This window comes from Petromyzon marinus, chromosome 16 (assembly GCF_048934315.1).
Source record: "Petromyzon marinus isolate PM22_M1 ecotype Great Lakes invasive population chromosome 16, UKy_Petmar_22M1.pri1.0, whole genome shotgun sequence".
NCBI lineage: Eukaryota > Metazoa > Chordata > Hyperoartia > Petromyzontiformes > Petromyzontidae > Petromyzon > Petromyzon marinus.
The window spans coordinates 14,582,454-14,599,259 of record NC_133682.1 but is presented as its reverse complement, the minus strand read 5'-3'; the positions used below and the strand labels follow the sequence as shown (position 1 = coordinate 14,599,259).

At 51.0% G+C, this 16,806-nt stretch overlaps 1 protein-coding gene across 3 annotated transcripts in view; it reads left to right on the top strand.

The window, feature by feature from the left end:
* The window catches only part of LOC116942810 (caspase recruitment domain-containing protein 11-like), a 69,732-nt gene extending 53,366 nt beyond the window's left edge, over nucleotides 1–16,366 (top strand). For all 3 annotated transcript variants that reach the window (XM_076067533.1, XM_032955116.2, XM_032955115.2), the window contains exons 20-25: nucleotides 5,093–5,171; nucleotides 5,903–5,984; nucleotides 8,999–9,145; nucleotides 10,325–10,449; nucleotides 11,593–11,687; nucleotides 12,981–16,366. In XM_076067533.1, the coding sequence (XP_075923648.1) occupies nucleotides 5,093–5,171; nucleotides 5,903–5,984; nucleotides 8,999–9,145; nucleotides 10,325–10,449; nucleotides 11,593–11,687; nucleotides 12,981–13,251 (799 nt within the window). In that variant the 3' untranslated portion in view covers nucleotides 13,252–16,366. The remainder of the gene's footprint in view (nucleotides 1–5,092; nucleotides 5,172–5,902; nucleotides 5,985–8,998; nucleotides 9,146–10,324; nucleotides 10,450–11,592; nucleotides 11,688–12,980) is intronic.
* The last annotated feature ends 440 nt before the right edge of the window (nucleotides 16,367–16,806 follow it).

The following is a 16,806-nucleotide window of genomic DNA, read 5'->3' as shown; positions in this document are numbered from 1 at the left end:
ACAGTGAGGACATGCTAAGGGATGGGTGACACAGTGAGGACACACTAAGGGATGGGTGACACAGTGAGAACACGCTAAGGGATGGGTGACACAGTGAGGACATGCTAAGGGATGGGTGACACAGTGAGGACACGCTAAGGGATGGGTGACACAGTGAGGACACACTAAGGGATGGGTGACACAGTGAGAACACGCTAAGGGATGGGTGACACAGTGAGGACATGCTAAGGGATGGGTGACACAGTGAGGACACACTAAGGGATGGGTGACACAGTGAGAACACGCTAAGGGATGGGTGACACAGTGAGGACATGCTAAGGGATGGGTGACACAGTGAGGACACACTAAGGGATGGGTGACACAGCGAGGACATGCTAAGGGATGGGTGACACAGTGAGAACACGCTAAGGGATGGGTGACACAGTGAGGACATGCTAAGGGATGAGTGACACAGTGAGGACACGCTAAGGGATGGGTGACACAGTGAGGACATGCTAAGGGATGGCTGACACAGTGAGAACACGCTAAGGGAGGGGTGACACAGTGAGGACATGCTAAGGGATGGGTGACACAGTGAGGACATGCTAAGGGATGGGTGACACAGTGAGAACATGCTAAGGGATGGGTGACACAGTGAGGACATGCTAAGGGATGGGTGATAAAGTGAGGACATGCTAAAGGATGGCTGACACAGTGAGAACACGCTAAGGGATGGGTGACACAGTGAGGACACACTAAGGGATGGGTGACACAGTGAGAACACGCTAAGGGATGGGTGACACAGTGAGGACATGCTAAGGGATGGGTGACACAGTGAGGACACACTAAGGGATGGGTGACATAGTGAGAACACGCTAAGGGATGGGTGACACAGTGAGGACATGCTAAGGGATGGGTGACACAGTGAGGACACACTAAGGGATGGGTGACACAGCGAGGACATGCTAAGGGATGGGTGACACAGTGAGAACACGCTAAGGGATGGGTGACACAGTGAGGACACACTAAGGGATGGGTGACACAGTGAGAACACGCTAAGGGATGGGTGACACAGTGAGGACATGCTAAGGGATGGGTGACACAGTGAGGACACACTAAGGGATGGGTGACACAGCGAGGACATGCTAAGGGATGGGTGACACAGTGAGAACACGCTAAGGGATGGGTGACACAGTGAGGACATGCTAAGGGATGGGTGACACAGTGAGGACACGCTAAGGGATGGGTGACACAGTGAGGACATGCTAAGGGATGGCTGACACAGTGAGAACACGCTAAGGGAGGGGTGACACAGTGAGGACATGCTAAGGGATGGGTGACACAGTGAGGACATGCTAAGGGATGGGTGACACAGTGAGAACATGCTAAGGGATGGGTGACACAGTGAGGACATGCTAAGGGATGGGTGATAAAGTGAGGACATGCTAAAGGATCGCTGACACAGTGAGAACACGCTAAGGGATGGGTGACACAGTGAGGACATGCTAAGGGTTGGGTGACACAGTGAGGACATGCTAAGGGATGGCTGACACAGTGAGGACATGCTAAGGGATGGGTGACACAGTGAAGACACGCTAAGGGATGGCTGACACAGTGAGAACACGCTAAGGGATAGCTGACACAGTGAGGACATGCTAAGGGATGGATGATAAAGTGAGGACACGCTTAGGGATGGGTGACACAGTGAGGACATGCTAAGGGATGGGTGATAGTGATAAATCACGAAGGGATGGGTGATAAAGTGAGAAATCGCTAAGGGATGGGTGACACAGTGAGGACATGCTAAGGGATGGGTGATAAAGTGAGGACATGCTAAAGGATCGCTGACACAGTGAGAACACGCTAAGGGATAGCTGACACAGTGAGGACATGCTAAGGGATGGGTGACACAGTGAGGACACACTAAGGGATGGGTGACACAGTGAGAACACGCTAAGGGATGGGTGACACAGTGAGAACATGCTGAGGGATGGGTGACACAGTGAGGACATGCTAAGGGATGGGTGACACAGTGAGAACACACTAAGGGATGGGTGACACAGTAAGGACACGCTAAGGGATGGGTGACACAGTGAGGACATGCTAAGGGATTGGTGACACAGTGAGAACACGCTAAGGGATGGGTGATAAAGTGAGGACATGCTAAGGGATGGGTGACACAGTGAGGACATGCTAAGGGATGGGTGACACAGTGAGGACATGCTAAGGGATGGGTGACACAGTGAGGACACACTAAGGGATGGGTGACACAGTGAGAACATGCTAAGGGATGGTTGACACAGTGAGGACACGCTAAGGGATGGGTGACACAGTGAGAACACGCTAAGGGATGGGTGACACAGTGAGGACACGCTAAGGGATGGGTGATAAAGTGAGGACACGCTAAGGGATGGGTGACACAGCGAGAACATGCTAAGGGAGGGGTGACACAGTGAGGACATGCTAAGGGATGGGTGACACAGTGAGGACATGCTAAGGGATGGGTGACACAGTGAGGACATGCTAAGGGATGGCTGACAGTCAGAACACGCTAAGGGATGGGTGACACAGTGAGGACATGCTAAGGGATGGGTGATAAAGTGAGGACACGCTAAGAGATGGGTGACACAGTGAGGACATGCTAAGGGATGGGTGACACAGTGAGGACACACTAAGGGATGGGTGACACAGTGAGAACACGCTAAGGGATGGGTGACACAGTGAGGACATGCTAAGGGATGGGTGACACAGTGAGGACACGCTAAGGGATGGGTGACACAGTGAGGACACACTAAGGGATGGGTGACACAGTGAGAACACGCTAAGGGATGGGTGACACAGTGAGGACATGCTAAGGGATGGGTGACACAGTGAGGACACACTAAGGGATGGGTGACACAGTGAGAACACGCTAAGGGATGGGTGACACAGTGAGGACATGCTAAGGGATGGGTGACACAGTGAGGACACACTAAGGGATGGGTGACACAGCGATGACATGCTAAGGGATGGGTGACACAGTGAGAACACGCTAAGGGATGGGTGACACAGTGAGGACATGCTAAGGGATGAGTGACACAGTGAGGACACGCTAAGGGATGGGTGACACAGTGAGGACATGCTAAGGGATGGCTGACACAGTGAGAACACGCTAAGGGAGGGGTGACACAGTGAGGACATGCTAAGGGATGGGTGACACAGTGAGGACATGCTAAGGGATGGGTGACACAGTGAGAACATGCTAAGGGATGGGTGACACAGTGAGGACATGCTAAGGGATGGGTGATAAAGTGAGGACATGCTAAAGGATGGCTGACACAGTGAGAACACGCTAAGGGATGGGTGACACAGTGAGGACACACTAAGGGATGGGTGACACAGTGAGAACACGCTAAGGGATGGGTGACACAGTGAGGACATGCTAAGGGATGGGTGACACAGTGAGGACACACTAAGGGATGGGTGACACAGTGAGAACACGCTAAGGGATGGGTGACACAGTGAGGACATGCTAAGGGATGGGTGACACAGTGAGGACACACTAAGGGATGGGTGACACAGCGAGGACATGCTAAGGGATGGGTGACACAGTGAGAACACGCTAAGGGATGGGTGACACAGTGAGGACATGCTAAGGGATGGGTGACACAGTGAGGACACGCTAAGGGATGGGTGACACAGTGAGGACATGCTAAGGGATGGCTGACACAGTGAGAACACGCTAAGGGAGGGGTGACACAGTGAGGACATGCTAAGGGATGGGTGACACAGTGAGGACATGCTAAGGGATGGGTGACACAGTGAGAACATGCTAAGGGATGGGTGACACAGTGAGGACATGCTAAGGGATGGGTGATAAAGTGAGGACATGCTAAAGGATCGCTGACACAGTGAGAACACGCTAAGGGATGGGTGACACAGTGAGGACATGCTAAGGGTTGGGTGACACAGTGAGGACATGCTAAGGGATGGCTGACACAGTGAGGACATGCTAAGGGATGGGTGACACAGTGAAGACACGCTAAGGGATGGCTGACACAGTGAGAACACGCTAAGGGATAGCTGACACAGTGAGGACATGCTAAGGGATGGATGATAAAGTGAGGACACGCTTAGGGATGGGTGACACAGTGAGGACATGCTAAGGGATGGGTGATAGTGATAAATCACGAAGGGATGGGTGATAAAGTGAGAAATCGCTAAGGGATGGGTGACAAAGTAAGGACATGCTAAGGGTTTGGTGATAAAGTCAGGACCCGCTAACGGATGGGTGTCACAGTGAGCAGGGTAGAGGACAACGGTGGTGGTGAACACATTGATGAATAAATAACGAAGGTAACGAGCTGGTAATCCCATTTCCCATCGCGTCACGCCGGATCATCTCTAGCTCCGTGGTACTGAATGCATCTAATGAGGACTGTAGGCCAAAACAGGAGCAGACTTAATAATTCCCGCGATTGGTAATTGCTGTCCACAAATCTTATTCATATTATTGAATGCACGACCCTGCGTTGAGAGCCATTGTAATGATGAATGTGTGTGGTCCGGTTGTCGGTTCACAAGCAGTGACACCGTTCATATTTGTATCCCACAATGCAATTCTGCCATTGAAGCTCTCAAACAAGATACCACAAGGATCACACATGCTTGCTCGGACGCTCACACACTTGGACGCTCAGACGTTTAGTTGCGTCGTCTGCTGGGGTTTCACCTCTGAGTGGGGTGCATTGTCCAAAGAGAGCGGTGGAATTGAGCAGCTCATTGGCGTCAGAGTCTACTTTGTAACAGTCGTCATCGCGTGCCTCGTTGGCCATCCCTTCTGCGACCTTTCGGATGTCGGTGTATTTGTTGTCGTGCCTCTAATTGCTGTATCTTTAGTCTCTACTTTTCATTCGACTAACCGATTCCCGGAACCTTCATGAAAAAAATCCTAAACACGTGAATGAAAGTCGTGCTTTAAGATGGTTTCCCGTCTTCACCTCTGGCCCCTGCGTGTCGATGTGGCTGGTTGCTGTGTCTCAATGGACATGTGGCTTGTTGTGAGTGTCATTAAACGGCTGCTGGAACTCCGTTTTTGTTGTGCCCGGTGGCTTTGTCTGGTCGCATGGTTCAGGGCGAAGGCACTGCTTCTTGTGAAACAGAAGCGGATGATGGGAGGCTCCGGCGATGGTGCCCAACAGTCATGGAGCCAGGTTAATCGTCTGCACTCGGTTCACATGCATTTGAACATAAAACTCATTGTTACGCTCCAACACAGCAGGCTACTTGCTCTCTGTTGTTGTTGTTGTTCCTCGCAGCAGCGGTGGCAGCTTTTGGCTAACCATCGAACAAAAGACGGTCGCCGTATCGCACACTTTCAGATGCACTTCTGCGGTCGGCTGGAATGCTCTTCCTTCTGATATTAGGAATTCACTGGAGATTATGCACTTTTAAGAGATCCAGATTGACAATTTATTTTCTAACCACTTTTTGCATTGAGTTTATTGTCCTTCCCCCGCACCACCAATTACCAAAGTTGGCTACGTACGGTGCGAAAGAAGTTCAACATAAATACATACATGCACCAGTAGAGGCAGCTGAACGCAGGCTGTGTTTTGGGTCTGGGCTGTCTCCTTAACTGCATCATCCTGGGCTGTAGCTGGGACTGCTGGGCTGGAGCGGGTCCAGGCAGTCCATCTTTGAAGTGTAGGGGGGGGATGCCCATTACAGCCCAGAGTTTACCCGAATGCCAGGTTATCGATAACGGCTCTGACGTGGCACGGCACAGAACGTGTCTGGACATGGTGTGTGCGGATGCAGCAGTATGAGACTCGATGAACTCTCAGCTGGTTTTATAATAAGGGGTGTCCATCATCTGTCCATTATCGAGTTGTTTTGTGGTGTTACGGCTGAGATTTCACGCTCCCCTCTGGCTTTGTTTCAGATTTTCCGTTCCAGGAGAGTCGAGATTGTTCGCTTTGTACGAGCCAACAGACATGGAGGCTGGCCGTCCGTGCGAGAGACAAGTGCGTAAAACCCTCGCAAAACTCACACACCTGAGGTGGTGGGCATACGCACGTGTACTCGCGCTCGCACGCTATTAGGTCGTGGGGATATCTCTGCACAGAGTTTTGGTTATCTCATGGCTGGAGTGGCAGCATCTGATAAAGAAGTTGATTCCTTAAATGATGCTGATAGGAGTTGCGTAAGGCAGAATGAGATTTCGGGTCCACACCGATGCAGTGATACAAGGCTCGCACAATCATGCATACAAATAACAATACTTTCATTTTATCTCGCGTCATTCAATCGAATAGCATCCCATAACGCTGTACATTAATTATATATAAGGACCCATATACCATATATGGCTATTACCAAGCAAATGAAAACTCTACTGCCAAGAAGACTAAGAAAACGAATTAATGAACTGATTATGAAATGGCACCGAAACAAAAAGCACAAAAAACTAAAAAAAGTTATCACAACAGAGCAATGAGTCCATGAGGTCTACTGCCACACATCCCAGACCACAGTCACCAGTTCCCAACCAAGCTGGTAAGCTTGCTGGTGGAGTGTCATTGAAATCCTAGCTGTATGCAAAGGCGGGGAGCTTCTTCTAGAGTTGCTGTGCCAGAGTCCGGCTCTCTGACCAAGCGAAAAAAATATTTCATAAAGAAATGAAGAAATGGCCCCAAAACCAATGCAGGCAGCGGCAGTGCGAGTGTGAAGCGAGTGTGATGAGAGGGGCCAGGGAGAGCTAGAGAGGGGCAAGGCTGCGCCATCGCGCCACTCTCGTACGTCACTACCGAGTCACGGTTGGCACTTTGCCAGTTTTACAAACTTAAACGCAGATTTCAAGTTTATCGCTTTGCCTCGTATTTAGATTAAGCTGAATGTTTTAATTCGGTGTTTGATGTTTGTCTCAACAGAAAAGAGAGGCGGTGGTGAAATACCAGTGTATTGCGTTCAACCGAGTTACTGTCGTAGATTTGGAGGCAACACATTTATTTAACACCAACATACGGGGTAACTTCCCCTTAACAGAATGACAACCTATGGTGGTGACCGCCAGGCTAACTACACTAGTTACCACATAACTGGTGTAGTTAGCAAGGTGGTGACCGCCAGGCTAACTACACTAGTTACAACGTAACTAGTTACAACGTAACTGGTGTAGTTAACCGGGTGGTGACCACCATACTAACTACACTAGTTACAACGTAACTGGTGTAGTTTACCGGGTGGTGACCACCAGGCTAACTACACTAATTACAACGTAACTGGTGTAGTTAACAGGGTGGTGATCACCAGGCTAACTACACTAATTACAACGTAACTGGTGTAGTTAACCGGGTGGTGACCACCATGCTAACTACACTAGTTACAATGTAACTGGTGTAGTTAACCGGGTGGTGACCACCAGGCTAACTACACTAGTTACAATGTAACTGGTGTAGTTAACCGGGTGGTGACCACCAGGCTAACTACAATAGTTACAACGTAGCTGGTGTAGTTAACCGGGTGGTGACCACCAGGCTAACTACACTAATTACAACATAACTCGTGTAGTTAACTGGGTGGTGACCACCAGGCTAACTACACTAATTACAACGTAACTGGTGTAGTTAATAGGGTGGTGACCAACAGGCTAACTACACTAATTACAACGTAACTGGTGTAGTTAACCGGGTGGTGACCACCAGGCTAACTACACTAATTACAACGTAACTAGTGTAGTTAACCGGGTGGTGACCACCAGGCTAACTACACTAATTACAACGTAACTAGTGTAGTTAACAGGGTGGTGACCACCAGGCTAACTACACTAATTACAACGTAACTAGTGTAGTTACCCGGGTGGTGACCACCAAGCTAACTACACTAATTACACATACCTAGCTACTACGGCCTGGGATCACAGCTCGGGTCCAGGTCCATGTGTTGTAGACTCGGAGAACGTAGAACGTTGACGAAGGTTTCTTCAGGATGAACAACAACGCCGGCCCCTCTGGGGGGACCCTCTGCGGCGTGGCTGGCTCCGCCATGACCCCCTTCCAAAATCCTCGAGCAGGATCTGGACCCCGACCACGTGACCACCCCGAGCCCCCACTAGAGGCCCCTTTGTAGACTTAACCGGTCACGTGTCCTCTCGGGTCAACCAGAGTGCCATGGCCTTTAGTAACCTCATTCCTACGGCCGGCACTCCCACACCCTCTCCTGTAGGGCCGGCACTGCACGCCAAGCGTGATGCCATCCAGCTCTATAAATCAGCACTGACCGAGCCCCTCTAGGGCCGGTACTACACCCACACCATAGTGGTGTCCGTGATGTCGTTACATCGCACGCTGTGCCTCTCTAGGGCCGGCACTACACAGTGACATCCCGCGATGTCGCTACACCAGTATAAGCCCAAGGCATGAAGGGCGATTTGTAGACTCTGTGTAGTTGAATGATAAGTATCATAATCCAATCGAGGGAACTCGTGTGATGATCTGGCGTGGCCACCCTCACGTGTTTCAGGTAACACCGGATCATTCCAAACGTGTGGATTACAGTCGCAGGTGGCTCAATGAGCAGTTGCAGTTATCCAAACCTGTAGTTAGTCCCGTGTGACCTATTAAAAACTGTAAACAAAAAAGCATTATTATAGCAGCCAAATACTCTAACTGTTGGAGGGAAAAACCGGAGGACCCGGAGAAAAACCCACGTGAGCACGGGGAGAGCGAGAGACACGCAAACTCCAAATCAATACAGGCGTCGTAAGGGTCGGGATCGAACCCACGACCTACTGCATGCCAGGCGTTGGGAGTTAACATCTCCTAGCCATCCGCACGTTGCACCAATCTACGTGGGGGGTACAATGAGAGCGTAAGTCAGGCTCGGGGCAGTGCAGGGCGTTGCCAAAAGATACCGCGGCCCGAGCTGCACATCGCCCCGAGACACCCGGAGCAAGGACGATGGAGACGCCAGCGTGCACTCACCGCTTGGGGTGCATCCCCCGCTCCTCCACCCCCCCCTCCTCCTCCTCCTCCTGCAGACAGTGGGGGCTGGCTGCCCTACACGCTGGTGACTCCCCACCGAGTGACGGCACGCCGCCCCGTCGTCGTGCTGCCCAGCCTGGTGGCACGGCACCTGGGCCCGCTGCTCGCCAGGCAGTACCAGGACATGGTCCACTACCTTCCAGGTGGTGCTGCTCGGCCTTCACTGTGACCTATTAAACTAAACTATGTTTTATCTTAGCAGGTAAGGAAACACTGAGCTATGTGGCTCATTTTCATCAGCGTCCTGGCTATCACAAATGACAACCCAACAAAGTGGCACCGGCCCCGTTCAGCTTCCACCTGCACCGTGGAGGCGAACCGGGGCCGGTGGGAACGATTTGCGGGGTCGGTGGGAATGATTAACGGGGGGCCGGTGGAAACGATTAACGGGGGCCGGTCGGAATGATTCAGGGGGGGCGGTGGGAACGATTCAGGGGGGGCTAGTGGGAACGATTCACGGGAGGCTGGTAGGAATGATTCACGCGCCCCCGCTGCGGGCCCCTTTGTTGGACCGACAAGAGGGGCCAAATTGAAAACGTCTTCGTGTTGCTCCACTGCTTCCCCATCAACCCCTTCATTGCAGTGTCTACCGCGTTGTAACGTGGCGGCCACGACCAGCCATGGCCTTTCCTTTCCACCCTGTTGACGTCTCTCCCCATTTTGCCGCTGCAACGACCACCGACTCCTCTCGGTCATCCCCTTTGTCAACCTCTGCTCTATGGGTGGTCATTCCTCCCTTCCCCGCTGTCCGTAATGTCTGCAATCACCAGGGACACGGAAACATCGGGGGCCGACGGGCAGGGGGGGGTACGTAAGGGCAGAGCGAGCGAGTGCCCTCCATCGTTTGGACGGTGATAGTCGCCAGCTGTGTGCTGTGCTGTCTCGTTCGTCTGTACGTATGTATGTTGAACTTTGTATATTGAACTTTGTATGTTGAACTTTGTATGTTGAACTTTGTATGCTGAACTTTTTTCGCACTGCACGTAGCCAACCGTGCTAGTCGAAGTCTCCATGACCTCCTCGGGACGCTGCACTCGGGCTCGCATCGCGGCCTCCTACTGCTTCCAACGTGGGAGATGTGGTGTGCACCGCTCGTTCCAGTAAAACATACCTTTAAAAAAATCAAGCGTGAATTGAGCGGTGACACGAAGGTGAATGGGAGATGTTTCCTGTGTGGAGCAGTGTGACGAGGCATCGTACAGGCTGATGCACGTGTGTGCTTATTTGTTGTGTATGTAATCTACAAGGCTACTGCGACGTGGTAACTCTCGTGGATATCTGCGACGGTGTCTGGCACTACCCCCCCCCCCCCCCCCTCACAGTGAACCTCTCACCCGAGGAGTTTGCCAGGCGCGAGAACAAGGGGGAGGTTTTGAAATCGGGTTGCCCTGGGAGCGGACCTCACAGCTGCTGGCTCCTTCCTTCCTTGCGGGAGCAGATGGACAAGGTGGATTCCCACCCACAGTAGACACGCTCCCATTTCCATGGCTAATCGCATGTGTGTGTCTTTATATGCCTGTGCCGCGCCGGCCTTTTTAGGTGCTCGCTAACAGCACTTTCCGTAACTGAGTTTGTTAAGGCTGTAAGGGGGTCTCTGTGTTTTTTTGTATGCCTGTTGCACTTCTTTCGCACCGTACGTAGCCAACTATGCTAATTGGAGGTGCGGTGGGTAAGGACAACAAACTAAACACAAAAAGCAGTTCTAAAATAAATACATTTTCATCCTAGATGATTTAAAAGTGGCTTCCTTACATGGGAAGAGCGTTCCAGACGGCCGCAGAAGCGCATCTGAAAGATCAGGGAGGCACACTGCTTCATTTGTCCAGAACTCTGCGTGTAATGAGTGCGGCCTCATCGGAAGCAAATGCAGCTCAGCGAGCTGTAGGCATGCGGCCTATAACTGCTGTGCTCCAAGTGCACTGATAGTCCCATTGGGCTGAGCGCACCTGCCACGGAGCCAGTGTTTACAGTCAGTGGCTCAACCCGTCGTAGCCTTATCCCTCGGAATCCTCTGTGTCTCCAGTGAATTGCTTGCTCCGGTACAAGGCTCCGTGTAGCTTTTTTTAATTGTACCCCCAGTGTTGGATGCGCGACAGTTGCAAAGAGCAAATAAACAAATATATATCCTTCCATACAATCAAGATGCTCTGGTGCAAAGGTACACACACTGGACTTGCAATCCGAAGGTCACCACATTAAAATCTCTGCGCTGCAGTTGAAACAATGGGGCACATTTCTTCAATCCCTCTGCCTCCGGCCACCCAGCAGTGTGAGTCACACCGCAGTCAGTCGATGGGCAGGGCATTTGTGGCGGGGTAAAATGTGGGTACTCCCACTTCTGCCACGGCGTCTAGAAAAGTAGACCCAAGATACTCTACTCTCCAGAGCTCCCTCGAAGCACATGGCGTGAGCAAGACATTGCAGGGCTGTGCCTCTCTGTTGTAACCACGTTGTGGCCGAGCTGAATCCACTCACTCTCGTTTTGAACAAAAAATGCATGAACGTCTTGAATGTGGAGTTCAGGAGAGCTTCCCCCATGGGCACCGAGAAGGCGCTGGCCGTGTTGTTGATGCGTGTCTCTCTCCCGCAGGTTCACTGCGTGATTCCAATCGGTTTGGATGCGGTGGAACTTCTTCACAAAGCTGACATTTTCCCCATCATCATTTTCATCTTCTTAAAAAACAAGTGAGCAAATGCAACGAGTGTGCGCGTGTGTGTGTGTGCGCGTGTGCGTGTGTGTGCGTCAACGTAACCGACCTCTAACCCCACACTTATTGGTGCACTCCAACAGTGGGCAGCTCGGCGGTGCAGTGGTGACCACCACTCGCACCTCACCGCAAGAAGGACCTGGGTTCGATTCCCGACTAGGGCGCCTTCCTGTGCAGAGTTTAAATGTTCTCCCCTTGCTCTGCATGGGTTCCTTCTGGGTTCTTCGGTTTACTCCGATATCTGAAAAAAAAACAATCGTACAATATATATGTGTGTATGTATGTTTAACTTCTCACTGTACGTAGCCAATCGAGGGTTCGGGGGAAGAGCAACAAACTAAACACAAAAAGCAGTTCTGAAGAAATGAGTTTTCAATCTAGAACAATGTAACTGGCCTTGGCCAAACATCCCAATGCAAAAAATATCTGCAAATTACTGAGATGGGATTACAAAAAGTAACGTAATCTCTAAATGCAAATACTCGAGCCTTTCCTGAGTCAACGAGCGGAATCATCACAACAGTGGGAGCTCATTCGTCTCAGTCTGTAACCACTTTGTATTGAACGGGGAAACCACCGCTTCTAAACGTCCACGCAATTAAGTGTGACAATGCGCTCATCTTCATGGATAGGCTTGAGCCTAAGGTGAAAACTACACATTCCCATGGTCACTTTTCCATTGAATGATCACTGTTCCTTTCCAAATTTACTCAGTGTATCCACCCAGATGGACAATTCCCGCGCCTCCGATTAGCACGGTTGGCTACGTACGGTGTAAAAGAAGTTCAACGTACGTACATATGTACAATTCGCTGCCAGCTGGTGGCGAGATGTTAACTCCCTGGCCTGGTGTGCAGGAGGTCGTAGATTCGATACCGACCCTGACGCCTGCCGCTGTATATTTGGAGTTTGCGTGTTCTCTCCCCGTGGTCGCGTGGAATTTTTCTCCGGGTGCTCCGGTTTTTCCCTCCACATTTAAAAACATGCGCTTAGAGTATTTGGCTGCTCTACATTTCCACATGATGAGCGACTGTGTTGTGCTCTCATTTGTTGCTTCTGAAAACGAGCTACATAGATCGGTGGGCCTTGATAAAATAAAAACGGTTAGCTAAATAGTTTTCGTAGTCTTTGAACAACTGGGATTGTAACATCCGTGCTCTTGCTCCGTGCCATGCCCCTACCCCCCCCCCACATTTCTTGTTGTTTGTCACGCGTCTGGGGGGCGGCGAGCGAAGCGCAATAATCACGGACACGTAACACCGCTTCGCAGGAAGGAGCTGTCGCTCGTGGATCCTACGGACAACTCGTCGCCGCCAACCGTGGCATTCAACGAGGACCGGAAGGCATTGGCCGAGAGCGGATACAACTACGTGGAGCTCAAGGGCAGAGGCTCGCTGCTCAAGGCGCTCGCCAGCGAGCAGGACGGCGGCGCGCCGGCGGCTAAGGACGGCACGGTGGTGGGGGTCATCCTGCAGGAGGCGAGGGAGGCGGTCGTCGCGGAGCAGAAGAGGCGCGTTTGGGTCCCGCGCAAGCACATGTGAGGGGGGCATCTGGGGGGGTGGGGGGGGGGGGATTGCCGCCGTGACGGCGTCGACGGTGGGCAACGACGGTCCGGGACGGAAGCCAGGAGGGTGCATGGCGCGCACCCTCGAAGGGAAAAAGCCATGTGCAGTGCACGTTCCACATGCGTCGCATCAATTGCGAGGGAAGTTTTTTCCGCGGGTGACCGCATTTTTGTTTAAAAAATTTGTAGCTAATAAAAATAATGCGCGGCACGAGTCTCGTCTTGCCAGTGCGCTGTGCGGGATGGGGGCACCGCGTGTGGGGCCTTGAGGAGGGATGGGCGAGTGCTGGTCTCACTCGGGAACGGGGATGGCTCCAGCAGCTGGCTACAGAGCCAACGCCTTGCGTCGCTCGCGGAGCGTCCTTTGAGAGTCCCTCGGTTTGTTGTTGTTTAAAATGTTTCCACGTTTAACTCCTTGCATATATGCACACGCGCGCATACGCGTGTGTGTAGGGTGTAAATGGGGTGCGGTGGTGTAGCGGTTAGCGCTACGCTGCGCTACGAACCTGGCAACCCGGGTTCCAGTCCCGCTCACGGCCAACACCAGTGACGATTATCTGAACCGGTCCTGGGCCTCCCCTAGGTCGACTCAGCCTCAAGTGAGTACCTGGTGCAGTGTGTAAACATCGCCACTGGGAAGACAAAGGTGGCCGGTCGTGTTGTTGGCCACCCACACCTTCATGTGTCGTGCCGGGCCTTCATAGGTGCTCGCTAACAGCACTTGCCCCAACAGTCTGTTAAGGCTATGCGGGGGATCTTTATCTTTGTAGGGTGTAACGACATGTTGGTCACATCTCGCAAAGGTTGATCACTTTTGTATTTGTTAGAGAAGTCTCCATGAAAAAAAATTTGCTGAAAATGACAGTGTATTGAAAGAGCAATGTTCACCATCGTGTTCACCCGTTCACATAAACATCGGCAGCTTTCATCCTACCGGCTGTAAACGTTGCAATGCATTTAAATACACAACGTTTGCTGACTTGTTACATTCCATCAAGGCGTTTGTTTTACTTGTTGGTATTTTAGCAGCTTCCTGTATTTTAAGGGCTAATTGCGCGTGCTGACCTGCGCGTCCACTTGCTTCCTGTCCGCTCTTGCGCTGCGTTGTGTCTCTCTCACGCTGCTGCTCACGTCGTTTCGGGGATGTTGTCTCCGTGTTGAACTGATATTGCATTTTTTTTTTTAATTCAGGAAAATGGAACCCAAAATTCAAATGGCTCAAGGTGTATCAACCCCGATCGGTGTACTAGCCCATGTTGGAGTGCCGTATTGACGCACCTTTCCATAATGTTCGCTTGCCCAGAATGTCTCCTTTTTCCTCCCGAACGAACCTTTAAATTCGCGTCAGACAGCCCGAGACCCGGCCAAGGTTTCCAGGACGAATATTCGATATAGATACCTACAGTGCGACGCCCGTGTGCGCTTTACGTCACGTCCTGCTTTGACAGCAACGGAGAATGAAGAACGAGAAGGATGATGCCGTGGTTCAAGCCACTTTGGAGAACGAGGACTGTGATAGCAATGGAAGCATTCAGCCTAATCGACGATGGCGTTTGAAATGCAACTGGCAGCTGTGTGTGGAGCACAGCATTCATACAATGGGGCAGTGCTTTGTTATGCAATGAACTGATCGCACATGGCCAGCATTCACGACAGGGCGGTTTCAATTGACGAATGTTCTCAAGTGGACCAACCTGCACAACCTTTGGGTTTTCTACATTGTCAATATTTCATGCTTTGGGGCGTGTAAAGTTGTCTCGAGATATATAGGATATATGATTAAGGGCCGTGACCCTATCTTCATACTGAAAGTGTCACGTTGGTCTTGGCGTCTGTGTCCACCAGGCGAATGAAGTCAAAACGCCATGCCCTTTTGAGTCCCCATAGAGTGCCGTGACCTGACATTATCGCGATGTTCGATAAATTAATTTCTTTGCCGGCGTTAGTGAAGTATGAAACTAGGAGAGACAGTGCACGACATCTTTTTCAAAGACGGCGGAAAGCTACCAAGACGCCGCATACATGCTAGAGATGCGTGCGCGTGGATTGATTTCAGTGGTTGGGGACTTGCGCAGTGTGCCGAACTTTTCCCGCACCATACGTAGCCAACCGCGCCAATCGGCGGCGTTTGCGCCGCGCATTCTCTCGGCACGCTCATCAGAATTCACCCAGGAGGGCTGGTGGTGGCTTTGCTGCTGCAGGTTATTTATTAGGAGTTTTCACCGCCTTCCATGGCTAAAGACCCCCCCCCCCCATTCTGACCTCTCACTGCAAGTGAACATTAATGTTGCCTTATCGCGTTCCTAAGTAGCTATAGTACCGGATAGGGGCTCCGACACTAGTCAGGGAATGTAGTTAAACCTTTGTTTCCATTTCTCTTGGAATCATACCTTGTTTACAAATCTTAGTAAACTTGTTTTTTTACTGGCAATTAATTATGCCCGTTTGGCGGCGTGGATTCCTCTGCGTCGGTGTACATGCTGAAGTAAGATGATGGGGGTGATACAGGTGACTTGTGTGGCGTCCATTATGTGCCATGACCAGAGCTCCCAGCCAGAGGAAAACCCGTTACTACCGCAATAATCACCAACGTTCAACTCGGAGAAACTGCACCTGACTTAACACCCACAGGGGCCGTTGAGCGAGCCCAGCCATTGGGTCATTACACGAAGGGAGAATACGTAAGAAAATCAAGTATAAGATTGTTGTATTCACAGCAATCGTGCGCGTTATATTTATGCAAACCCTCAAGGCGTATTGTTAGAATCGTACCGGAGGTTTATAAACGCAATCCGTCACACGAGTGTCCGTCCGCGCGTGATTCGAATGCATTTCCCATGATTCGGTCGACACGCCTTGCCACATTTCGTTCCCTCAGCTGTTTGCGGCTCGTTCACTGCAACACAGAACATTCTCTCACCCCCCCCCCCCCCGTCCATCTTCACGGAGCTTGGATTCTGGATTCACTTTTTCAACCTGTGCTTCCTCTCTCGTGTTAACCGACTCGACTGCAAACGCTCTGGGTACTGTTACTTGCTCTGGCTCCCATGTTAACAACTGTGAAGAACTAATAAAACTGGTCATAAAAATCGCTTATTATTATTATGCCAGTGCCTGATGTACCGCTTCGAACGTACGGAATTTGTTTTTACAAAATCCAAAGCGTGTTTCCAGCAAGCTGTTACTTCGGTACAACAACAAAAAACTGACTTATGACAAAATGTTATGTTGACGATGCATTTGGAAGTTGGCAAGAAACTAGGCGAGGTTATATTTTATAGTTTACTTGAGAAATGTGTGTGTAAGAAAGGGGCATTTATCCACAGTGATAAAAAAATACATCTAGGGAAATGTGTTATTCAGTTTCGAATCCAGACTGAAATGATATGACCGCGAATTTGTGCTTTCTGCATTGCCGAGCTGTGAGCGTGCTTGTTTTGAACCCGTTGACGTTTGGGTTGATGGTTCAATTCCCTCGGTGGGCCAGGAAGGCCTGCGTGGAATTTCCAAAAGAAAGCGTCTACTAAGAGAT